General features: G+C 42.1%; 2 protein-coding genes across 2 annotated transcripts in view; one reads left to right on the top strand and one right to left on the bottom strand.

The window, feature by feature from the left end:
* Positions 1 to 27,155, bottom strand: part of LOC111970486 (stathmin-3-like) — a 118,292-nt gene that overhangs the window by 78,810 nt on the left and 12,327 nt on the right. The gene's annotated exons all lie outside the window — the stretch shown is intronic.
* LOC111970484 (serine/threonine-protein kinase 35) lies at positions 1,949 to 10,935 on the top strand. The gene is made up of 3 exons (XM_023997249.2): positions 1,949 to 2,640; positions 4,732 to 5,497; positions 8,238 to 10,935. Exons 1-2 carry the CDS (start codon positions 2,148 to 2,150, stop codon positions 5,451 to 5,453), a joined length of 1,215 nt encoding a protein of 404 aa, XP_023853017.1. The 5' UTR covers positions 1,949 to 2,147; the 3' UTR covers positions 5,454 to 5,497; positions 8,238 to 10,935.

The following is a 27,155-nucleotide window of genomic DNA, read 5'->3' as shown; positions in this document are numbered from 1 at the left end:
GATGTCTGTATCTTTGTAGTGACTGCGTGTTTGATACACCATCCAAAGTGTTCATAACTTTCCCATGCTCAAAGGGAATATTAAATATCAGTTTTTTTACCCATCTACCAATAGTGGCCTTCTTTGTGAGGAATTGGAAAACCTCCCCGGTCTTTGTGGTTGAATTCTGTGTTTGAAATGTACTGCTTGACTGAGGGAGCTTACAGATAATTGTATGTGAGGGTACAGAGATGAGGTAGTCATTCAGAAATAATATTAAACACTATTATTGCACACAGAGTGAGTCCATGCAACTTATCATGTGACTTGTTAAGCACATTTCTACTCCTGACTTATTTAGGCTTGCCATAACAAAAGTTTATTTTTACAGGGACAGTTCACATTAATCAACGTTTCAGTGAAAGTGCCGGTTAAATACTTATTAACTCAAGACATTTCAGCTTTAACATTATGGGGTTTGTGTGTAGGTCAGTGACAAGAAAAATCTAAATTTAATCCATTATAAATTCAGTCTGTAACCACCACAACATTTGGAAAAAGTTTATCTGAAGGCATTGTAGCCAGTGTTGTTCTTTACTCCCTATACAGTATATAGCCATCGTTATTTTTTTGCTAATTATTTTTTATTTTTTATATATTCCTTGTATCACTATTTCAATGATTATCTCTTTTTTTATTGGGATAACTTTGGGGGGCAACTTTTTATTTTATCTTTAACTCTGCATTGTTGAAAAGGACCCATAAGTAAGCGTTTCACTGTTAGTCTACAATCTAAGAAGTGTAACAGTATAACTTTAGTCCATCCCCTCGACCCGGGCGCGAACCAGGGACCCTCTGCACACATCAGCACAGTCACCCACGAGCATCGTTACCCATCGCTCCACAATAGCCGCGGCCCTTGCAGAGCAAGGGGAACCACTACTTCAATGTCTCAAAGTGAGTAAAGTCACCGATTGAAACGCTATTAGCACGCTCACCGCTAACTAGCTAGCCATTTCACATCGGTTACAGAAGCATGTAACAAATAACATTTGTCACTACCAGGCTCCAGAGTGATGCAGCGGCCTAAGGCACKGCCTCTCAGCGCTAGAGGTGTCACTACAGACCCTGGTTCGATTCCAGGCTGTATCACAACCAGCCGTGATTGGGAGTCCCATAGGGTGGAGCACAATTGKCCCAGTGTCGTTAGGGTTTGGCCGTCATTGTAAATAAKAATTTGTTTTTAACTGACTTGCTTAGTTAAATAAAGGTTAAAAAACAACCCACTTTATATTTGTAAATACATCCCATTATTATATGSATACTACCTCTTCTATTTACTTATATTAGGCCTACTTGTTATTTTGTATTTTACTCTTTTACTTATTATTGATATTGATCAACTGCACTGTACGTCACGACTCAAATTTGATTTGATTTCCTGTCCAGCTACCCTGGGGCAGGGCTGCGTGTGCTCCCTCACGTGTTCTCGTGCGAGGAGATGCACYCACGTTGAAGACCATGCTGGAAGGAAGAAACCATATGGGGAAAATATGAGGGGGAGAGAAAAGTACATACATTCTTTCCAAGTGTCCTGGACACATGTAAGATGATTGTCCCGGATGTGCACGCAATTTTCATCCAAAGTATGAGTTCTATTGCGTAATTTAATTGTTGATAAAAGTAGGCTGTTTTAAAGACATTGGACCTATTTCAAGAAACCGAAMTGAAGAAAGGTCCTCCTGTTAGCAATGCCATCATCATTCTTATCAATTAGAAATAACGTTTGCTGTTGCGCAATTTAATATGTAGGCCTAGTTTATTGAGGGTTTTATACTGGAAATGCATTCACTGGCAAATGTTTAAACCAGCAACAGTAGAGAAAGCATTGTTGTGTTAATTTCAAATTACATCACTTCCTACACCCCTACTTTTAGAGAATGGTATAGTCTCTAGATTTGCCCTCCCCTCCTTGAATTTTTGCTCCGCTAGGCTCAAATATTGATTGTGTGAGATAACGCCATTGAGCAGTGTGATCAAATCATCCTCACAAACATTGGAAGGTGTATAAATAACAAGCGCTCGTTTGCGTTTTAGTCGAAAGGTATGAAAGGAAAGCAGTGTATACCTAATTTCCTCGTGTATTCGCTTTTAACGTGAAGACATCCATGGATACAGGTGACAACAGACGTAGACGGGCGAGGAGTGTGAGAGCCAAAAGAACTGGTACGCAAGATGCGTCTGCGAAAAGGGAAAATGCAAACGTCCTAAGATCTTTGAGTGTTGGGAATACAGACGACAATGATGCCATGGAGGATGACGCTGGATTTATCAAAAATTGGAGTTTGGAGCGAAAGGTCATGGCTCCGCGGTACAGTTTACTCCGTGAGGTCGGAAGGGGCAGCTATGGCGTGGTCTATGAAGCGATTGCACGGAGGTCGGGTGCAAGCGTTGCAGTAAAGAAACTTCGATGCGATGCACCAGAAAATGTCGAGCTTGCCTTGGCAGAATTCTGGGCCCTGGCTAGCCTTGAGAAACGACACGAGAATGTGGTGCAACTAGAAGAATGTGTGCTACAAAGAAACGGTATGGCTCAGAAAATGAGTCATGGGAACAAGAGATCCAAGCAGTACTTGCGGTTGGTGGAGACTTCATTAAAAGGTATCCAGCCTATGATGATTGTGTGGAAATCACAGTTCCWTATAGTTATATATATCAATTCACGTTACGTCATTTCTCTATGCCGGCAGCTGTCCTATGGTATATGGTGGGCATTTTGTGCCGGTTCCATTGTCTATTCAGTTCAACGAAAGTGTCAAATGAAACCAATGCGTGGAAGCGATTTTTTTTTTCTCCAGTGATGACGTAACCTAATTTAGATGTATTATAGTGGCCTCTTTGTCGAGCCATTGATTATCATATCCACTAGATTGGGCCTTTTTAATATTCTAGTAGTATGAACACCTTACATTTTGACGCTCACCGGTCATTTTCAAGATCAGTCGAGACGGTATAGCCTAGGTCAGGTTGAAGTGAAATGCTTGGAAACRATGTTGCAATTGCTGCTTCATTGTATTAGTTATTGTCCGGTCTTGGGAGCTGTTTTTTGTTTACATGAATACTTCAATYTGAATGCTTTTGAGCAAAGCCATTTGAGATACGTGAGTTGGTGTCACGTACCARCTCTCATTGGGGGTCTCTGTGAGTGTCGTCATCTTGGAAGCCTCTTTAATGGCTGTGTCGCCCTCTTGTCACAATGCTGGCCCTCTGTTATGCAACTGCTGCTAGCCAGGTCATACCATACTCTGTAAGCCATAGGGTTCACCCTGAAATATTTGTTTTCAATATAGTATAGAATGTCGATTTGCTTTTTATTTTGAAGCCTTAAGTTTACTTGCGTACAGTTTTATACCACTTGATTTGGTGATGGAATCATTATTCAAAATACTTATTCAAGTGGGATAATTTATCCACAGAGGACTGTTAATGATTGAGGTTCTCATTCTTCGCACATAGATACTTTTATCCTGTTTTCAGGTAGGACCGGGACGATACCAGTAATCGCGATACTCATTAGTATTGTGGCAAGGAAATAAAACATAAAGGTTTTAACTGCCCTAATGTTGTAAACAAACATTAATTATGGTGTCATCCAGTCACATTTATTTATTGTCCCCAGGTAGGGCACACAATATTTAACATGTATCAGGATTTAAAGGACCAAAGAATAAGGCCTGCTTCGTGTTTTCATTTTTGCCATGGAAAGAATATCGCAAAAAGGCTATTGTCACAGCCCTAGTTTCTGGTAGGCATAATTGCTGTGTTTTATAGTGGGTCAAGGTCTTGACAGTTTGCTATGAGTGCGTTCTCTACCACTCTTTCCAGCCACAAGTTCAACTGCCTTGTCATTTGAAGTAGTTTCTCTTGTTTCTATTCAAATTAGTACCTATGATAGGATCACAGTTTGCCTGATTTGATTGCCTCAGTAATGTTGTGTTTAATCCTTTCACCCAGCCCGTTTGTCTTTTAAATGGGTATCCATTTGATAAACATTCCTACTGATTTCTTGAGGTCATGCTTTGTCACAAAGCTTTGGATAAAGTTGCTCAAGGTTAGACTGTTCAAGTAACAGAGGCATCGTGAACAAAGCAATTGCAGATATCACTGTTTATAATATAGCCTAGGTTAATATGTATTAATGTAGGCCTAGGTAATATTAGGCTTATAAGAAGTTTCTGTAGCACCATAGTCATATCTGTTCCTGTTAGACGGTATTGTCTTGACAGTATACAAACAAGAGAACATTCAAGCTACTCCAAACCTGTTTTTTAACAGCCTAGCCCACTTGTAATTCCTATAGTTGCAGCTTGTCACAACCTTTTTTCCTGGAACACACACACACACACACACTAGATAATGGGAGTAGGATTAACTGAGGTTATAGACTGAAATGTCCTATATGGCTTCCTTGGCGATACTACAGCTGAAAGCGATGGATTTTGTAATTAAAGCATCTTATGTGTCAATTTTGTAATATTTTCCAGTTTGGGTATTAAACTGTGATCAGAAAAGGAAATCTCTTCATTACCTCGTCATGATTGTCTTTTTGTCAAGCTAATCATTCATCCGTTTATAATTTCCTTTATTTTTCACAGTATTGGCTCATTTGGTATCCATGGTTCTGTAAGGTGGGGGTTCATTTGACTGTTTAGTACTGCTGCACTTTAAAAAATTCATGTCCATCCATTGCAGGTGAGCGAGTGCTGAGCCACCCAGAGGAGCCCTGCTACCTTTGGTTCGTCATGGAGTTCTGTGAAGGTGGAGACCTGAACCAGTTCATCCTGTCGCGACGACCTGACCCACTGACCAACAACAGTTTCATGCTCCAGCTCACCAGAGCCGTGGCCTTCCTGCATGAAAACAACATTGTTCACCGAGACCTCAAGCCTGACAACATCCTCATCTCTGAAAAGTCAGGGACACCAGTTCTCAAAGTCGCCGATTTCGGCCTCAGCAAGGTGTGTGCCGGCCTAGAGGGCGCTGGGAAAAATGACGAGGGCGAGGACAAGAACAAAAACGCTGTCAACGTCAACAAGTTCTGGTTGTCGTCGGCATGCGGCTCAGACTTCTACATGGCACCCGAGGTGTGGGAGGGCCACTACACGGCCAAGGCGGACATCTTCGCCCTTGGCATCATCATCTGGGCAATGCTGGAGCGGATCACCTTTATCGACGCTGAGTCCAAGCGCGAGCTGCTGGGAACTTACGTGAGGCAGGGAGCCGACATCGTGCCAGTTGGCGAGGCACTGCTAGAGAACCCAAAGATGGTACTGAACATCCCGCAGAAGCGCAAGTCCTCCATGTCAGACGGGGTGAAGAAACTTTTGCAGGACATGCTGGCGGTCAACCCTCAGGACCGGCCCGATGCGCTTGAGCTACACAACAGGATGGACCAGCTCACATGTGCTGCGTGACCCCCCCCCCCCCCCCGAGAATCGGAACTAGATCTCTTCCCAAGGTACTTATCCATACATTTAATATTTTGTCTTGTTTTTGCATTGTCTACAAGCAATGGTTGTTTCACGCTGGTTGTTTTGTCTAGATGTACTTTCTTTATTATTCACAAGCACTGTTCGGTTGACAGATTGGCTTTGAAAGATTTCTCCGTGGCCCAGTAGAGAGGTATGCTTAGTCACAGAAGGTTCTGGTCAGGGCATCGGCTCATATGTTCCAAATTTTTGTGCTGCCTGCTCCCCAGATGTTTAACTGAATTCCTTTAGCCCCAGCAGTTTAAACTGGTTGAGGAGTACAGGGTTTTCTTCCTCATCCCAGCTGTAGGGCTGCATAAATGCAAGCCAGCAAAGAGGTTAATTAATGGATAATGTAATACGTTTTTTAATATCAAGGCACGTCTTGCATATAACTGTCAGAAGCATCCTTGATTTGTTTTGTTCATAACACCACTGGAAAAAACAGGAAACACAAACTGCTGTTAAGTCAATACTCCCTATGGGAAACGGCTTGCATAATGTCAGGGCTTGACTGAACAGCGTGTACTGTAAGTCCTCCATAGGTGTATCCATGTGTAGAGAAGAGCGCTGTTCTCAGTAGATATAGACTGTGTTTGTGTCATTTCCATGACCACCAACATGTGAAGTTCATAGGAGCATGGAGCGTAGGGGCGGCAGGTAGCCTAGTGGTTAGAGYGTTKGGCCAGTAACCGAAAGGTTGCTGGATCGAATCCCGAGCTGACAAGGTAAAAATCTGTCGTTCTGCCCCTGAACAAGGCAGTTCCCCAGTAGGCCACCATTGTAAATAAGATTTTGTTCTTAACTGACTTGCCTTGTTAAATTAAAAATGATAATAATAAAAKAATCTCCATGGACAGAGAGCTGAGGCTTTAAATCCCCCTTTAAACCAGTTACATAACAGGTTGGTGAGAAATAGGACAGCATCAGTAGACAAGYCAAACAATGACAGTCTGGATACAGTCCTCAGTGGTAACCACAATGGATTTCAAATAACTGCAGAATATATGAAATACTAAAATTACTCTGTGGATTGATTCATGAGGATCCTAATAAAATACTAAAATATTATAGAACCACGTGCTTTTTATGCAAAGGACCATGTTACTGTGGATTTAAATCTCTCATGAGTCTTAATAATTCACATACAAGCGACTGTACTCCAACTGTAGAATTCGCCCAGTATATAAACCCCCCACCCCCCAGTACATCCGCCTAATGTGACCCGGTGGAGCTACTGTCACTAAAGTTCAAGTAGATTTTCCTATTTCTTTTTGATGTAAATGTCATGTTTTATAGAAGGGTTCAGACTTTTACATTTTTTTGGGGGGGGGGCTTGTTTTTCAAAAACTATTAACTTACTCGTGTAGTATCAAAGGCATGTAAAAGACATGAACAAAAAACACCCAAATATGTCCTTTTTAGAAACGGACACTCCTGAGTCCTGATACTGCACAACAAGCATTGAGGAAGTGAATCGCAGCTGGGCAAAGTTTCCAAAAAAAACAAGCTAAATCACACAAAAAAGTTTCTGGACCCTTCTATAACAAGCCATTTACATCAAAAATAGAGATTTACTTCAAAAAAAGGCAAATTCTCCTTTAACCTTTTCCTTATCCTTTTATAGTACCTTCTATCACGAAGCCAGGCTTTAGAAGAAGCAAGGTTGTCGTGTCTTGAAAATGGTATCATCTGTAATCAAGTTAATAAAAATTCCASTGCAGAGTGCCTAACTAACAAAATCACACTGTCACAAACTAGCTTCTTCATACTTAAGGTGATGTCACATACGACCCAAATATGACCCTATTACCGGGTTGTGTTTTTGCTGAGTAATGATATGATGATTGCGTCTTCGTGTCATGTTAGGGCCAAGTTTCAGTCAGCTGGGGTTTGTRGCTCAGACCCAGACATTGGTCCCACTGCAGTGGCTGCTGCAGATGAGTGGGACATGTAGGTAGTAGCCTCGTAATGGTCTGCAGCAGGACGGACCACTGCTGCATTGACTCAGCAATACTAAACACTCTGACCTAGGCCACACAATCCTGGTTTTGTAGGCTATAGTAAGATGAATGTATTTATCGTAGTGAAWATGGCTGTTAATCAATCTGTTTTTACACACTCCATGCCTGTCTTTYAGACTATGTAAACACACTGGTGAGTGTATAGCCCCTCAGACGAGCTGGTGGTTTGACCAGTTCAGATGTCCTCMGTATGGCCAGTGTGAAAGACCCGGGTGTTTGTTTACCCTGGCACGCATTCAGAGAAGGATTTCAGTGTTAAGAGCCTCTAGTGTTTTACTGTCTCACGCTAGCTGCCGCTGACCCATTTGTGCTTAAGCCACACATTTAGGTCATGCAACACATTTAGGTTATGCAACTGAAAAAGTCAGCTGTCTTGACATAACAGTAGGTTTTTTAATGAGATTCAATTGTTTATGGTTAGGTGTGAATGCTCTCAATTGTGGTTTTAGATTGTGTTCTTTTGTCTTGGCCCTGAACCCCTCCTCCTGCCACCCACACAACCTCGTGATGGAGAGGTAGCCTTGTAGCTAGGCCTTCCAACCTCTCTTTTCCCTGCGCCCTTTTTCATATTTTTTTTTTACAATCATGCTTAATAGAATTTTTGGATCGAATATATCCACTTTTTTGTTTTAACTGAACATTCTTTGCATGTTAGCTCTGACTTAAATTATGCATTTATTTCCTTTTTTTCCCCTTGTCTCCTCAGGTACCACTTTCAAACTTCCTGGACCCAATGAATCAGTGAACAGTACACTTAACTTTGGAAGACTGAAATATCTATCGTGAGAAAAGGAAAAGGAAGCATTCGAGCCAACTGCTAATTGATACCGCAAATGGAATTAGTATTTTATCAGTACAGTTCTCAACCTATATTGTTACAGGGAATGTTTTACTTGGCCTGACATTAATTGTAGATTAATGATTACACATGTACTCCATTTGTATTGATATACCTGTTATATCTGCTGCTTTGTAGTAGGATGGCCATGTTTGGTTGTTTGTTTGTCCTGAATGTGTCTGTTTTGGGTTCACCCTGTGAACCGGTGGCACTGTGTATCAAGACACGTTTGATATATGTTCAACACCTCGGCCACTTTGCATGCTTCACTGACACCCCACCATCTTGCCCCATCTTCCATTGACAAACTACATTATCCTACAGACATGTTTTCATCCAGTTTCAGTTGAACTTGTCCATCACTTGAAGGCATGACATAAAATGGTGAGCAAATTGTTGATTTGAAACCCAGTGGACTGAAAATATATATTTTTTTACAGATGGTCTGTGCACCTTTGCTTAAATGATTTAAATCCAAGTAGCCTAAAATGTAACCCCTTTTTTTATTATGCCCCACCGTGCCTTGATAATCATCTGAAAGTGGGATTGAAATGACYATTTTAATTGTTTTCTTTAATTTGACACTTTGAATTTTGACCTTTTTTGTGGGGTTTAGAAAGTGTGCATTTAAAGCTGATGGGTGCCATTTGATGTGATGAGATCGACGCTGTGGATATGGTGATATCACCCATGGGGATATTCTTTGATTTAGACTCAGCCCAGTAGTAGGTAAAAAATCTGTTTTAAGGTGTACCGTGTTTTTTAACTATTGGATTTAACTAAGAGACTGGCTGCCACCCTATATCACCTCTCCTCTCACAACTCAGTATATTAACTGGTCATGTGTTTTTGTGAAGTGTTTTTGCCATCTCACACTTTACATAAGAGCAGCATATTGATCTATTTGATTCTGTTTTTAAGATTGTTTGTTCTAAATTTTAAAAATGTTCTTTGCTTTTTGAGCCATATTGTTGAAGGGTATCATCTTTGAGCTTCCCAAACACCTGGTAGGATCTTACATATCGAAAATGTGTGACAAACATGGGGGGGGGCACAGTTTTTAGTTTTTTTTTCGGGACAGTGATTGTTGACTATTACTGAGAAYCTTGATCACATTTAGAAAAATCTAACCTTTTGATCGCAGGAAATATCGACTGAAATTCACAATTGTTTTGGTACAAAGTTAATTTTAACTACCTAACAAAACCACAATCTCAGATTTTTGTTGCTTTGTAAAGCGTTGCCATTAATTGAGATCACTTTTAGTTCTGCATCTAAGCGTTTTCCTCTTTTGTGGTTTAGTCACTAAGCAGCCATATAGACTTGTTTCCAATCCTCCTTTGTGTATTATGCTACCTCATTTGCCTGCACGTTTGCAGAGACTTTCCTCAACTGAGCCATCATGTATGTGTGTATTTTTTTCTGATTCTTTGGGAAGTGCAGGGTTGTGAATCCCATCGCTATCAGAACTAAGTTTATGTTGTCTGTTCTATTCAACAGTATTTTTCATATTTGTTGCTTAGTTTTCATTTGAGCAAAGATGGGTCTAAAATGGGTAATTTCTTGTTTAACYTTAATATCTAAAGGGTTATCCAAATTCCACAACTTCTGTCATTTTACAGAAGTTGAACTGGTCAGTTAGTTTTTTTTTGTCTGTATGATCCTGTACCCATTTTGAGTTTGTTTTGCATTTAGCTGAAGCTTACTTTTAAGGCAGGCAATTGTCTTTCTAATACAATTGTCATCTTTCTCTTATGGTTTCTGCCATGTTTTGATCACCCTTCCCTTGAGAAATATACCTCATGTTCCACTACTTGTTTTCTACCTGGGGTTGGTCAATTGTATGACCTGTAAGCAAGCTCAAGGTCAGAATTTTGTTGTTGAGATGCCTAATTTAATGACAGGGACCATGGACACAAGTATAAGAGACTGTATTTTTTTTATTTTTAAGAATCTTATTTATACTTTAATTCAGTTTATTTCAAGCTCTTCATGCAATCTTTTTACTCAACTGAAAATATTCCTGTAGTGTGCCATGGAAATGTCCATGGCAGGTTTGCTGTACAAGAGGTGACACCAAATATCCCAATAGTCTCAGATGTACAGTAAAACTAACTCTTMTTTTGCTGCTGGGTTTGGTAAATTACAGATCTACCTGTCAATGTTTAGTAACGTGTGGTTTGCTGCTGATTTAGAGACGCACTTTCGTCTCATGTTCTTTACTTTCTCAATCATGCAGAGATTGAGTATTTTATAGTTCCATTTGGTGATTCACACAACAAGCTTCTATGCAACCGTCCCTCACTTAAAACACTGTGCAACGAAGCAGGTTTGACCTGTTTGACATTTTTGCTATTTTACTTGCTTGTCATCGTTCTCTGAGGGTTTAGAGGAGGGATCTCCATATTGTCGTGATGTGAATTATGCTTCCTATCGTTTCAATGGAATTCACTGTCCTTGGTCTGGTCTTAGAGCTTACTAGAGATGTTAGCTTCAGTGACGACTTCTTTGGTATTGTTGTACATCTTTTGGTTTCTCTTTCAATAAAGTCTATATACAAAAAGAACATTGTTTTTTTGTCCTTTCTGTAAGAGTTCTAGGAAGTGTGTAGTCTGCCTGGTGAGACTGCAGTAAAACAGTTCCTACCAAAGCACTTTGGCATTGGTTTTTACAACGGTTAGATGATGCCTGTGCTTGTTTAAACATGCCTTAAGCCCAATACCCAAAGGATATTTTCACATGATCATTATCACCTAGTTAAGTAAAGATTAAGAATAAAATTAGCTGGGAAGGGGCAAGTCTTTTACAAAGAGAAGCTGTCTCCTTTGAGGCTTGTCTTTTTTGTATTTGTATTATGGGTCCCCATTGGTTCCTGCCAAGGCGGCAGCTAATCTTCCTGGGATCCAGTGAAATTAAGACAGTTATACAATTTAAAAAACATTTCACAACACATTGTGCCCCCTCAGGCCACTACTCTACCACAAACATCTGTGTGTGTATGCATGTGCCTGTGTCTCCACAGTCCTCGCTGTTCCATAAAGTGTTTGTATTTTTACTGCTTGCATAAGTTACTTGACGTGGAATAGAGATCCATGTAGTCATGGCTCTATGTAGTACTGTGCATCTCCCATAGTCTGTTCTGGACTTGGGGATTGTGAAGAGACCTCTGGTTGCATGTCTTGTGGGGTATGCATTGGTGTCCGAGCTGTGTGCTATTAGTTTAAACAAACAGCTTAGTGCATTCAACATGTCAGTACCTCTCACAAATACAAGTAGTGATGAAGTCAATCTCTCCTCTACTTTGAGCCAGGAGAGATTGACATACATATTATTGTTAGCTCTTCGTATACATTTAAGGGCCAGCCATTCTGCCCTGTTCTGGGCAAATTGTAATTTTCCTAAGTCCCTCTGTGGCACCTAACCACACGACTGAACAGTAGTCCAGGTGGGACAAAACTAGGGCCTGTAGGACCTGCCTTGTTAGTGCTGTTTAGACAGTGCTTTATTATGGACATACTTCTCCCCATCTTAGCTACTGTTGTATCAATATGTTTTGGCCATGACAGTTTACAATCCAGGGTTACTCCAAGCTGTTGAGTCTCATCAACTTGCTCAATTACCACATTATTCATTACAAGATTTAGTTGAGTGAATGATTTGTCCCAAATACAATACTTTTAGTTTTGGAAATATTCAAATCAAATTTTAATTGTCACATGCGCTGAAAACAGCAGGTTTAGACCTTACCGTGAAATGCTTACTTACAAGCCCTTAACCAACAATGCAGTTAAGCAAATATTTACTAAATAAATTAAAGAAAAAAATACAATGAAAAGTAACACAATAAAATAATAACGAGGCTATACATGGGCGTACCGGTACCAAGTCAATGTGCAGGGGTACAGGTTAGTCAAGGTAATTTGTACATGTACCTTCTAACATCTCTTTGAAATCCGCAGATCCATTGCGCCCTGCTTGCAATGATTAGATTCTATCATATCTTTTTAATGTTACATTTTTTAGGGTGTGAGATTCTGAGAAGACTCTCTGGGTTCGCTGCGTTTCAATTTGAATTGTGCAGTCAGAGGTGCCAATAGCACGTTTGAATAGCTACATACTGTACTTTTGTTGTGTGAATGCAGTGTTAGTGGAAGTCACACAAGACTCCCTCTGTTGAACTTGCTTAGAGGGAGACGGACATTTGACATCGCCGCTATAAAAGGYYMRTCYKWWSTKAYSSRKKYTRWWYKMRRMTSYWMARWRYYRKWRTKKYWTSASMTKCWRYRRTWRYKSKKRTGWMTMRWSWYKAKWCAYMMSMRYWAYYRYWGMAKSTSAWRMMAYWMYRRYWYTKWRSAKYYKMRWWYARMMYSSRTMASWWMRGAYKRRCCTTTTATAGCGGCGATGTCAAATGTCCGTCTCCCTCTAAGCAAGTTCAACAGAGGGAGTCTTGTGTGACTTCCACTAACACTGCATTCACACAACAAAAGTACAGTATGTAGCTATTCAAACGTGCTATTGGCACCTCTGACTGCACAATTCAAATTGAAACGCAGCGAACCCAGAGAGTCTTCTCAGAATCTCACACCCTAAAAAATGTAACATTAAAAAGATATGATAGAATCTAATCATTGCAAGCAGGGCGCAATGGATCTGCGGATTTCAAAGAGATGTTAGAAGGTGCCAGACTGCCAGTAATGATGTCAACAAGCCCACTCATATTACGCTTAATTAGAATCACCTCATGAAAATCATCTCGTAAAGAACACGGGTAACATGTCAGAACACATCCCAAGTCAAGTCACACCAGGTGAATTCCCCTCAGGGGTGATGCTGTTTTCATATGAAAAGGAGGAAAAACATGACAGAATAACATAACTGCCGTTTTGTGTCAGGAAGAGGAAACAGCTCTCCAACAACGGTCTTAAGAGCTCTCCATCCTGGCAACTGAAAAGAAAAGGTGATATATAATGAAGAAAATACATCTGTAAAAATATTGCATGTAATAGGCGAAATTGCCATGGGCCACCGCCTCAAAAAAAAACTTGGTTTTGGAGGGGGTAAGGGGGTGGTCTGGAGAGGCAGAGGGCCACGATGTAGCATATTGAACATGTCAAAATGTGAAAAATGGAATTGTAAAGTAACTGTCCAGCGTTTCCAAATATTGAAGAAATATGGTCCTATAGTTATTACAATATGCGTGGTTCCACTCCATATACTGCATTTTCAATACCCCTCAAATACCCCTCCAATACCCCTCCATACCCCTCCAATACCCCTCGATACCCCCCTCCAGATACCCCATCCATACCCCCCATACCCTAAACCCCCTCCATACCTCCAACCCCCTCCATATACCCCCTCCATCCCTCCAATACCCCCTCCATACCTCAACCCCATATACCCTTCCATACCCCCTCATACCCCTCCAATGACCCCTTCCATACCCCCCTCCAGATACCCCTCCATACCCTCCATATACCCCCAGATACCCCTCCATACCCCCTCCAGATACCCCTCCATAATACTCCCTCCAATATGACCCCAGATACCCCGCCTATTACCCTCCAGATACCCCTCCATATACCCCCTCCAGATACCCCTCCATATACCCCCTCCAGATACCCCGGCAAGATACCCCCCCCAGAACCCCTCCAGATCCCCCTCCAATATACCCCCTCATATACTCTCCAATACCCCTCATATACCCCTCCATAAACCCCTCCATAACCCCTCCATACCCCCTCCATATTACCCCCTCCAATATACCCCTCCAGATACCCCTCCATACCCCCTCCAGATAACCCTCCATCCCCCCTCCAGATACCCCTTCCATATATGGGGCGGCAAGGTAGCCTAGTGGTTAGAGCGTTGGACTAGTAACCGAAAGGTTGAAAGTTCAAATCCCCGAGCTGACAAGGTATAAATCTGTCGTTCTGCCCCTGAACAGGCAGGTAACCCACTGTTCCTAGGCTGTCATTGAAAATAAGAATTTGTTCTTCACTGACTTGCCTAAAAAAATTAAAAAAATACCCCTCCAGATACCCCTCCATACCCCCTCCAGATACTCCTCCATATACCCCTCAAGAGAAGAATAATTCGTCATCTCTAACAGTGTATAATTTCAGGATCTGTGTTTTAAAATGTAAAAAACATTCCGGGTAGGACCTGCCAGACGCCCCGGAAAGGCTACAAAGGTTTCTGCCTTACTGACTACATATATGAGTCTGGCAGAGCACCAGTCCCCCAGGGTGCCCTGGGGTGTGACACCAGTGGCAAAATGACAAAAACAAAGGATTTCTTCCGTTGTTCTTTGTGAAACGTCCTTACAAGTCATTTCCCAGCCCATTGTCATTGAGGAGCATTAGTAGTGCAACACATGGTCACCTGTGTAGATGACATAAGCATAATGTCCTAACCATGCATGCCTCTGCACAGTTCTGTCCTAGATAACAAAGACAGTGTGAGAAAATGGAGGGTTGTGTTCACTGCTCACACAGGCACCAGAGCACCACATTCGGTCCCCCTCTAATTGTGTCACTCCTCCCAGTACAGGCAAGGCACCGTGGGGAGGGTTGTCTAAGAACCACCCCCCTCCCTTCAGTAAGAGCTCCAACAACATGTCCCCTAACAGTGTACTAACATGGCCATAAAAGCCAGGGTCAAAAAACCCACAACAGCCCACCAAGAGCTGCTGGCCTCTCGTAAAAACCTATACACTGCAAACATGCCTGGGTTCACAATAGTCATGTGTGGTCACTACTGGGGGGATATATTTTTCACTTTATCAACAAAAGGCTCATTAGATACATGATGGAATGGTCTGTTGACTTCAAGATGAGTAATAAGACACGTTATGTGCTCTATGACAAAGCGCTATTGACATTGATGTTGTTTTAAGATCAACGGTGATAAAGGAGAGGGCATGTTTCTTTCCCATTTGCAGAATCCCTGAAGAATTTCCTGGTCTAGAAAACTGGCATAAGGAAGGGTAACATTCCAACTGAAAACAAAGGACCGAAAAAGACTTAAATTAACACATTTTCCCCATTTTATTGTTGTTTTCTCATCCAGATGGCTGTTAATTAATAAATAAATAGGTACATAATATTACATAACAATTCACACAAGTTCTATTCCACAGACCCACTTTTCTCAGGGGTTACTGATATAGAGGCCCTTGTTTGTGAGGAGCAATCAAACCAGGTGTTCAGTTGGTGGTGCATATACAAGCATTTTGCTACACCCGTAATAACATCTGCTAAACACATGTATGTGACCAATAGATGTTTTTTTTTTGTTTTTTTGGTGTCATATGCATATCTACTAGCTTAAAGGAAAATCCACTCAAAAACGTTTTTCATGTTTTTCTTCATTAGTCCACTGTTAAAGCTGCAATATGTAACTTTTTGGGTGACCTGACCAAATTCAATGTGAGTTATAGATCTGCCATTCTCATTGAACACAAGTGTAAGAAGTGGTACATCTGTTCTATGTGCTCTATTTCTATGCTTCCCATTCTTAAATTTTTGCATCTTTTACTTTCAGTTTTGTACACCAGTTTCAAACAGCTGAAATTACAATATTTTGGTTTAATGAAAATATATTTCACAGCGGTTTAAATGGTACAATGTTTCTCTACACCTTTCAAACTCAGTTTCACTGCATTTTTTCATTGTTCCCCTCTAATCAGGGACTGACTTAGAACTGGGACACCAGGTGTGTTTAATTAATTATCAGGTAGAACAAAATACCAGCAGGCACCGGACCTTGTAGGGTAAAGGTGCTCTACACAATCCATGGCTTGTTTTGTCACGTAATCTGAAATTAGGCAAACTATTTGTACTTGCAACCAGGAAATGCCGGAGGACCTTCTGCATATTGCACCTTTAATACAGTCCCAAAATGTTTTGCATGTCAGCAGTCACAATATTGGACACGATATTGGCCTTTCAAGAAGCGAAGTGTCACTTGCCACATCATCATGATGATGTAAAACGCGTAATCATATGATGAAAAACGCGTCATATGATTCAAAACGCATCATCATGATGATGTGGCAAGTGACACTTCGCTTCTTGAAAGTCCACTATCTTGAAAACTTGACCGCTAACATGCAAAACATTTTGGGACTGTGTCAACAGTGGACTAATGAAAAAAATACCAAAATATAGTTTTTGAGTGGAATTTTCCTTGAAGAGGACCAGACTGACATGTGGTAGTAAGTAAGGCCTACACAACAGCCAGCCAACAACCATACAGTACAGCTAAACATGGGAGACAAAGACAAAAACAGGAAGCTACAGCAAGTGTATGGTGGAAGGGGGTTTCGCTAACAGGGGGAGAGTGTGGGCAAGGTTAGGTATTTGCTCACTGAACATGGGGGAGGGGTAGCATCTATGAAAATGAGAGGGTGAGTGGAGAAAGGCTGCTAGGGGGAAGAGGAATAGCGTGTGCGCGCGTGTGTGCGCGTGTGTGCGCGTGTGTGCGTTTCTATGTCTGGGTGTGTGTGTGCGTGCACATACATCTGTGTGTCTGCACTCAATGACCGGGCAGAGGGAGGCACCTAGAGAATGGCCAGGATCACGAGGGTGGGTTTGCAGCCTTGTGTGTGAACTGAGTCAGTTGCTGATGATGTTATGTCAGCTGACTGATAAACACTGGTGTGTGGAAGGCAAGTCTGAAAGACAGTAACTGATAGCCCAGTGTGTTAGAGCTTAGTAGTGCTTATTGTGACTGAGTAGTACTTTCAATGTAAATGTGTTGTATTGTTTACGCCACACCTAGACTAATAGGTCTAGAGGCAAAATAGAGGGGCAATCGTACTACTGTAATGGGGAATTAAACCAAACGCTGTAGCTAATTTTCTGACGTACGACATGTTTGTTTGTTTGACAGATTATTCTATTGTATGGATGTGTCTTAATCGCCACAATGGCCAACATGCAGTACAGTTGCGTGGTAATACGCAAACACATACTGATGTAAGCTTTATCATATTACAAAGCCAGAGACCGTTTCCAAGTACAGGTATTCAAATATCTTTTCTCTGCCAATAACCTGTCAGGTAAACTCACTAGGCACGCGGCCATCAAATATCTACTTCTCTCACATTACATGCCTCGACGCTCATAGAAAAACCAACAAAACTTCCACTAATCCATGAGCACAGCCGATTGGGCCTTTGAAGCTGTCAGATGTGTTTAACAGGTGATTTAGGCTGATATAGTATGACAGATTTCTGTGGCTATTGATCAAAACAAAACAGCCTGACAGAGCGCACCAGTATAATCCCATTTAGCAGGAGCACGCAACCCCAAACCTCTAACCTTATACTTTTTCTCACACTACTGAGCTATTTCTGGGCTGGCTACGCATCCATCACTACTGAGCTATTCCTGGGCTGGCTACGCATCCATCACTGGCTGGAGCTGATTTCTGGGCTGGCCTACGCACCATCACTACTGAGCTATTCTGGGCTGGCTACGCATCCATCACTACTGAGCTATTCCTGGGCTGGCTACGCATCCATCACTACTGAGCTATTCCTGGGCTGGCTACGCATCCATCAACTGCTGAGCTATTTCTGGGCTGGCTAATGCTCATCACTCTACTGAGCTATTTCTGGGCTGGCTACGCATCCATCACTACTGAGCTATTCCTGGGCTGGCTATGCATCCATCACTACTGAGCTATTCCTGGGCTGGCTACGCATCCATCACTGCTGAGCTATTTCTGGGCTGGCTACGCATCCATCACTACTGAGCTATTTTGGGCTGGCTTACGCATCCATACTACTGAGCTATTCCTGGGCTGGCTACGCATCCATCACTGCTGAGCTATTTCTGGGTGGCTACGCATCATCACTACTGAGCTATTCCTGGGCTGGCTACGCATCATCACTACTGAGCTATTCCTGGGCTGGCTACGCATCTCCTACTACTGAGCTATTCCTGGGCTGGCTATGCATCCATCACTACTGAGTATTCCTCGGCTGGCTTATGCATCCATCACTACTGAGCTATTCCTGGGCTGGCTATGCATCCATCACTACTGAGCTATTCCTGGGCTGGCTACGCATCCATCACTTGCTGAGCTATTTCTGGGCTGGCTACGCATCCATCACTGCTGAAGCTATTTCTGGGCTGGCTACGCATCCATCACTACTGAGCTATTCCTGGGCTGGCTATGCATCCATCACTACTGAGCTATTCCTGGGCTGGCTATGCATCCATCACTACTGAGCTATTCCTGGGCTGGCTACGCATATCATCATACTGAGCTATTCCTGGGCTGGCTACGCATCCATCACTACTGAGCTATTTCCTGGGCTGGCTATCATCATCACTACTGAGCTATTCCTGGGCTGGCTGACGCATCATCTACATGCATGGAGCTATTCTGGGCTGGCTACGCATCCATCACTGCTGAGCTATTTCTGGGCTGGCTATGCTTCCATCAATACTGAGCTATTTCCTGGGCTGGCTACGCATCCATCACTACTGAGCTATTCCTGGGCTGGCTACGCATCCATCACTGCCTGAGCTATTTCTGGGCTGGCTACGCATCATCACTGCTGAGCTATTTCCTGGGCTGGCTATGCATCCATCACTACTGAGCTATTCCTGGGCTGCTACGCATCCATCGCTAGTTGAACCATTCCTGGCTGGCTATGCATCCATCACTACTGAGACATTCCTGGGCTGGGCTATGCATCCATCACTACTGAGCTATTTCCTGGGCTGGCTATGCATCCATCACTACTGAGCCATTTTTGGGCTGGCTACGCATCCATCGCTAGTGAGCCATTTCTGGGCTGGCTACGCATCCATCGCTAGTGAGCCATTTCTGGGCTGGCTATGCATCCATCACTACTGAGCCATTTCTGGGCTGGCTACGCATCCCATCGCTAGTGAGCCATTTCCTGGGCTGGCTATGCATCCATCCGCTACTGGAGACATTCCTGGGCTGGCTATGCATCCATCACTACTGAGCCATTTCTGGGGCTGGCTTACGCTCCATCGCTAGTGAGGCATTTTTCTGGCTGGCTATGCCATTCGCAATTGGGCTAGTGAAGAGGGGCATTTTGGGCTGGCTACGCATCCATCGCTAGTGAGCCATTTCTGGGCTGGCTATGCATGCATCACTACTGAGCCATTTCTGGGCTGTCTACGCATCCATCACTAGTGAGCCATTTCTGGGTTGGCTATGCATCCATCGCTACTGAGACATTCCTGGGCTGGCTATGCATCCATCACTACTGTGCCAAGTCGAGCTATCTTGAGCTGGCTACATATCCATCACTACTGAGCCAATCCTAGCCGAGCTGTCCTGGGCTGGCTACGCATCCATCCCTACTGTGGCATTCCTGAGCTGGCTAAGCATCCATCACTACTGAACCAAGCCAAGTTGTCCTGGGCTGGCTACGCATCCATCACAACTGAGCCAAGCCAAGCAGAGCTGTCCTGGGCTAGCTACGCATTCATCACTACTGAGCCAAACAAGGCAGAGCTGTCCTGGGCTGGCTATGCATCCATCCCTACTGATGGAACCGCACTGGAAGGGACAATATGAAAATAAAAATATCAGAGCCAGCACGGTACGATTTGGGGCAGGCCAATGTGTGAATCATGCATTCGATTCCTGTGCTACCATATAGACATACTCAGACAAGTGCACTTTATCCCCTACCCCCTACCCCCAAGGGCCTAGGCCTTTCATGTAGATCTGAAAGACTTGGATAGGTAAAAGGGAAATGGTGGTAACTCCACCTTGCCCTATGTGGAAATATTGCCATATTGCTTCATACCACTTCAACCCTTTCTGATCTGCAAAGTACGTTAGGGCTAGTCAGAGGCTAAGGGTTGTCTCTGGACAGTGCCAAACAACTCAGGCACTCAAAACAAACCACTTTTACATTCACTTCCCTCCAGACGCTCAATTTGAACCCTGTGACCTCTAGTATAATCCATAACAGGCTTCCTTTCCTCAGTGTAAATCCTAGAGCCATAACACCACAGTGTCAATCCAAACCACGTGACTGGGGCCTTCCTCATAATCTCATACATGGTTAGTTTAGCTTTTCCATTTCCTCTCACTGCAGTCTTACAGCTGTAACAGCAGCAGGTGGTTGGAAGGCACAGTTCTCTTCTATTTCAGGAAGTCAACATGCAATGGAGACCTGGTCAGTGGAAGTGAGGAGGAGCCTCATATGTCCTGTCCTGTAACTGATTCAGTTTGAGAGTACGGCATGAGGCTTTAAGTGACATACTGCAGAGGTCTATACTAATGTTTGCCCTTGCAAATTACATAATTTGTATTTTGTTGGGGGGGGGAGTAAAGTTAACAGACTATTTCATTAAAACCCATTCATAGCTTGTGCATCTTTATTACATGCATGTGTATACACTGAGTGTACAAAACATTAGGAACACTGTCCTAATATTGAGTTGCACTCCCTTTTGCCCTTAGAACAGCCTCAATTTGTCAGGGCATGGACTCTACAAGGTGTGGAAAGCATTCCAAAGGGATGCTGGCCCATGTTGACTCCAATGCTTCCCACAGTTGAGTCAAGTTGGCTGGATGTCCGTTGGGTGGTGGACCATTTTTGATACACATGGGAAACTGTTGAGAGTGAAAAACACAGCAGCGTTGCAGTTCTTGACACACTCAAACCGGTGCGCCTGGCACCTACTACCATACCCCGTTCAAAGGCACTTCAATATTTTGTCTTGCCCGTTCACCCTCTGTATGGCACATAAACACAATCCATGTTTCAATTGACTCAAGGCTTAAAAATCCTTCTTTAACCTCTCCTCACCTTCATCTACACTGATTGAATTGGAATTAACAGGTGACATCAATAAGGCATCATAACTTTCACCTGGATTCACCTGGTCAGTCTATGCCATGGTGTGTAGAGCAAAGCTAAGGTGAGAAGATGGTTGCCTTGACTGTTCGTGACAGGACCATTTACTGCTGGGGTGAATATCTGACGGTGATTGGAAAGGAGAGACGTTCTGTGTAATTACATAAAAAAATACTTGATTTATTTTCCTGGGAGTCTATCTATACAGGACGGAAAGATGGAATCTTGGAATGTGACAGTGGGATTTTGTGAGTTCAATTATGGAAACGATTTAACCTTGTAATTGCTCACGCAATCTGTCACCCACAGTATTCACTGTCATTACAATTACAATCATGGCTAATATATTTTCTGGCACAACCCACCTGCGGGTGCGATCTACCAACACGTGAGTAGATATCAGAACACTGGTTCCATTGTTGAAATGCTCAGATTTTCCGACTATCAACCATTTACTTCCCTTTTGATTTTGAGGAATCTCTTTATAGTTGTGTCACTTGACTGAAAGTACAGTACCAGTCAAAAGTTTGGACACACTTACTCATTCAAGGGTTTTTACTATTTTCTACATTGTAGAATAATAGTGAAGACATCAACACTATGAAATAACAGATGGAATCATGTAGTACCCAAAAAAGTGGATAAAAATCCAAATATATTTTAGATTTTAGATTCTTCAAAATAGCCACCCTTTGCCTTGATGACAGCTTTGCACACTCTTGGCATTCTCTTAACCAGCTTCATGAGGAATGCTTTTCCAACAGTCTTGAAGGAGTTCCCACATATGATGACCACTTGTCGGCTGCTTTTCCTTCACTCTGCAGTCCAACTCATCCCAAACTATCTCAATTGGATTGAGGTCGGGTGATTGTGGAGGCCAGGTTATCTGATGCAGCACTCAATCACTCTCCTTCTTGGTCAAATAGCCCTTACACAGCCTTAAGGTGTGTTTTGGTTCATTGTCCTGTTGAAAAACAAATGATAGTCCCACTAAGCACAAACCAGATGGGATGGCGTATCGCTGTAGAATGCTGTGGTAGCCATGCTGGTTAACTGTGTCTTGAATTCAAAATAAATCACAGACAGTGTCACCGGCAAAGCACACTCACACCTCCTCCTCCATGCTTCACGGTGGGAACCACTCATGCGGAGATCATCCATTCACCTACTCTGCGTCTCACAAAGACACGGCGGTTGAAACCAAAAATCGCAAATTTGGACTCATCAGACCAAAGGACAGATTTCCACCGGTCTAATGTCCATTGCTCATGTTTCTTGGCCCAAGCAAGTCTCTTCTTTTTATTGGTATCCTTTAGTAGTGGTTTCTTTGCAGCAATTCGATCACGAAGGCCTGATTTACGCAGTCTCCTCTGAACAGTTGATGTTGATTTGTGTATGTTACTTGAACTCTGTGAAGCATTTATTTGGGCTGCTAATGAACTTATCCTCTGCAGCAGAGGTAACTCTGGGTCTTCCTTTCCTGTGGCGGTCCTCATGAGTGCCAGGTTTTTGCGACTGCACTTGAAGAAACTTTCAAAGTTCTTGAAATTTTCCGGATTGACTGAACTTCATGTCTTAAAGTAATGATGGACTGTCATTTTGCTTTGCTTATTTGAGCTGTTCTTGACATAATATGGACTTGGTCTTTTACCAAATAGGGCTATCTTCTGTATACCACCCCTACCTTGTCACAACTGATTGGCTCAAACGCATTAAGAAAATACATTCCACAAATGAACTTTTAACGAGGCACACCTGTTAATTAAAATGCATTCCAGGTGACTACCTCATGAAGCTGGTTGAGAGAATGGCAAGAGTGTGCAAAGCTGTCATCAAGGCAAAGGGTGGCTACTTTGAAGAATCTCAAATATAAAATATATTTTGATTTGTTTAACACTTTTTTGGTTACTATATGATTCCAAAGGTGTTATTTCATAGTTTTGATGTCTTCACTATTATTCTACAATGTAGAAAATAGTAAAAATAAAGAAAACCCCTTGAATGAGTAGGTGTGTCCAAACTTTTGACTGGTACTGCATGTCTGTGTCCCTCAGATGTTGTAACACCAGGATATGGACACTAGGCCTTACTTCCTCTCCTAGTGTCTGTGGCACTGTTGAGTTTCCTGTTTCAGCGCACAGACAGGGTGAAGTTGCTCCTAGACGGTGATCTTGGGTCAGTTTTGCATTTCCCACACTAATGGTTAAGGTTAGGATTGGGGGAGAGGAAGCTGATCCTAGATCTGTACCTAGGGCAAACTTTACCCTGGAGCCATAGAGAGAGGCACAATAGAGTTTATTTTCTTCTGGCCACTCAAACCAGGTTAATCCTAATCTCATTGGTCCTATTATAACATGGCAGGGCTAGGATTCAAGTTCGTAATGAAATTGGTGGGTAAGGATCATTGGATGAATAGGGACACTGACTGGAGCAGTGATTAATATCTTCATATGTTGGGCCTATAAGTAGCCTTGGCTTGTGCAAGCCTATATCCTGTTTCTATGGCGTGAGGCATCTTAATGGCAGCTTTGGATAAAAATGTCTTCTAAATGGCATAAATATTGATGTACATGTACACGCCCTGGACAGGACGCTAGTCTATCGCAGAGCCTTACCCCTAATCTATTTAGTTAATACTAAGTGCCAAACAGAGATGCATCTGGCCCCATTTTACAGCGTTTTGTATGACTTAGCCAGGGATCAAACTCCCAACCTTCCAAACTCTAACCACAAGGCCACTAAATAAATTAAGTCCTATACTGACAGATATATTTTAGCAGATCCAATAGGCATGGAGGTGTATGTTCCTTAGACCATAGGTTATGGAACGTGTTGAGACATCACACTAGTTATGATACTGATGATTCACAGTTTGTGCAAATTCAAAGTGGTGACTGATATCAAACCAATTGAGGGGTCTAAAGCTACATGTTTACGTCAATGTGCCAGGCCATGCAAAACTGAAAATGCAAAACTGATCCCAGATCAGCATCTAGGGGCAACCTCACCCTACACCAGTATTGTATAACCAGGTAAGGCCATGTAAAGTCATTATCTGAATTTAAGTTAATCTCTACTGCTGCAATGTTAGTTTGACCTCATGAGGATTATCACTCGGCAGAGTGCAGTTCCGTTGCTTGAGCAGAGAGTCATGGTTAAAATTGGATCATTGAACCAGGTGGCCTTCTCCCCACCCAAGGGAAAGGTGTGAATGGAACTGATAGGAATTGATTTGTCAAATCTCGTGATATTTGTAAGACAGCAATAATAATTTTTAAAAACTCAAAAGTGTTTGAAACTAAACATACATATTTTATCTTAAATTGTCTTTTAGACCTAGCAAACAAGAGCACTTCTCACTGTCGCGCTGCCAATCATTTATATCCAAATCTTCAGTAATCTTTTTACAGTAATTGATTAGTTCAATGATATCATGGACGCACACAAAAAACATTCTGGTCAGTTTGTATTCAGATGTTGCATTCCCACGGCTGCTACCAAAGGAAATTAGGTCACCTAAGATGGAGGGTGTGTGTGTGTCAGTCACCAAAAGGGTTGAGTTCAAAAAGGGTTATGAATGTGTCCCAAATGGAATACTATTCCCTATATAGTGCACTACTGTTGTAGAGCTCTAAATGGGAGAAAGTGTGCCATTTGGGATTTAACCTAGTTCTTCTTCCTAGAACTGAAAGAGTGAATAGCGAGAGGACTACTGCACCTTTAAAAGAGAAACAGTGAATGATAAAAGGGCTACTGTACCTTTAAAAGAGTAACAGTGAATGAAGAGAGGGCTACTTACTGTACCTTTAAAAGAGTAACAGTGAATGAAGAGAGGGCTACTTACTGTACCTTTAAAAGAGTAACAGTGAATGAAGAGAGGGCTACTGTACCCTTAAAAAATAAACAGTGAATGAGGGGGGTCCTGGGCCTCACAACCAATGGAGAGGTACACATTGTACAGACTAAGGTTACCTCACAAATGGCACCCTCTTACCTCTATAACCTGCAACTTTTGACCAGGGCCCATCAAACTCTAAAATCATATCAGAGTTTTGTCATATGAGCAGGATACAGTGGTGTGTAAAACTGTACAATTAAATGTTTACTGAGGGGTCTGGCCATAGGGGTCTGGTCAAAAGTAGTGCACTGTCTATGTAGGGATAGGGTGTAATTTGGGACGCAGCCAGAGACAGAGACAGACAGTCTGTCGACATGTAGGCGTGATGCTCATATTTCGCCTCATCAGGCGAGGCAAAATAGGTGCGCTTTGGGGGAATTTTCCCCTTGTAATCACTGTATGATCTGAAGAATTCTCTCTAGGGTGTTTTTTGGTCTGAATAGAAGATCATTGGGTTATTAAGATCTCCGTGAGAGAGGTCCATCATCACAGATCACTTCTGGAAGACAATGGTGTTGCTGATAACAGACTGCATAGACTCTTACTGGAATACTTCCCACAAAAACAATGTAAAACATCATAGACGCTGCCCTCTAATAGTAGAATCTATACATTGCCATATTCATGCTATCTAGGGTTTATAAACAAATCTCAACCGAATTGGATAAAACAAATATTTTAAATTGGGTGTTGGATGAAATGCAATGTGGAATCCAATAGAAATTATGGATTTATAAGTTAAGGCGAAGCAAAACAACTATGTTGACAAAGTGATGGTAATACCATTATAGAATAGAGCTTATATAACGATTCATCCAATTATAGACTTATAAGATGTCAGAGATGTTGTCATTTCAATATGTAAAAACACTGGTGACATAAGACTTAATCATGTAGCTAGAATAAACATTCAGTCATATGATTGAATATAATTGTTGAAACAAGCCTATGTAATGATGATTTAATATGTGTCCCAAATGGTACTTTATTCCCTACATAGTGCACTACTTTTGACCATAGGTCCTGGTCAAAAGTGGTGCACTATATAGGCCAGGGAATAGGATGCCATTTGGGACGCAGCCCCAGCTTTTAACGCTATCTCACTCAGCTGTGCTGTGCAAACACAACTATCGTCAATTGAACAGACAGTGATCAGTAATGTAGTAGATCTACACTTGATAACTCTGATATACTCATATTATGAGTACATCAAAGTTATCAAGTGTAGACCTACTACATTACTCACTGGACTATTACAGTCACAGATTGGAATGAATGCATTTGAGGTTGATAATGTCATCTCTGTCATAATGTCATCTCTGTCATAATGTCATCTCCTTAATGTCATGTCCATCCAATAATGTCAGGTGTGAACCATTATCCTATCTTATCAAATCAATGTTTATTGGTCGTGTAGGCTACACAGATTTGCAGATGTTATTGCACTTGCAGCGAAAATCCTTGTGTTTAGAGGTTATTCTCCTGGCACCAGTCCGCCAGGGCTCTCACCTCCTCCCTGTAGGCTGTCTCATCGCTGTTGGTAATCAGGCCTACATCTGTTGTGCCAGAAGAGGCCTTATAGAAATGCTTTGCAATCAGAACTGTCTATAGGCCTATGGTCATTTATGATCATTTCAATTAATATAGAACAGAAATGGCATATTTGTTCTTTATGCATGCTTTTATCAACAGTTAGTCCTAATGTCATCGATATAGGCTATCGAATGACTGACTCAAATGTGATATTTGGAAATAATTCTTGGTCTTACATTGTGAAACAACAATTCATTTCCAACTGAAATGCAGCTAGCCTTTTGATTTGGAACCTGGTCAAGAAAAGGGCACCCTTGAAAATGACAATTTCCTTCAGCTGATTTTTCAGTAGGCTACTTTACCTCATAAGTGTGTTATTCAATTTATAATTACATGTATTAAAAGTACATTTCTTCTTTGAGAAGTTTTTGGTACAAGATGACGCTGACAGACATGGAAGCTCTGCTTCTAGCTCCTAAATCCAAGCATT

Source organism: Salvelinus sp. IW2-2015, linkage group LG11, assembly GCF_002910315.2.
Source record: "Salvelinus sp. IW2-2015 linkage group LG11, ASM291031v2, whole genome shotgun sequence".
Classification (NCBI taxonomy): domain Eukaryota; kingdom Metazoa; phylum Chordata; class Actinopteri; order Salmoniformes; family Salmonidae; genus Salvelinus; species Salvelinus sp. IW2-2015.
Note: the sequence above shows the minus strand (reverse complement) of the source record. Positions and strands in the feature narration are given on the sequence as shown.

Bases quoted from the DNA above. Each gene is read 5' to 3' on its own strand.
- LOC111970484 (XM_023997249.2), top strand. From the start codon at position 2,148: ATGGATACAGGTGACAACAGACGTAGACGGGCGAGGAGTGTGAGAGCC. The intron at 2,641-4,731 runs GTATCCAGCCTA...CATCCATTGCAG, and splicing joins GGTGGAGACTTCATTAAAAG to GTGAGCGAGTGCTGAGCCAC.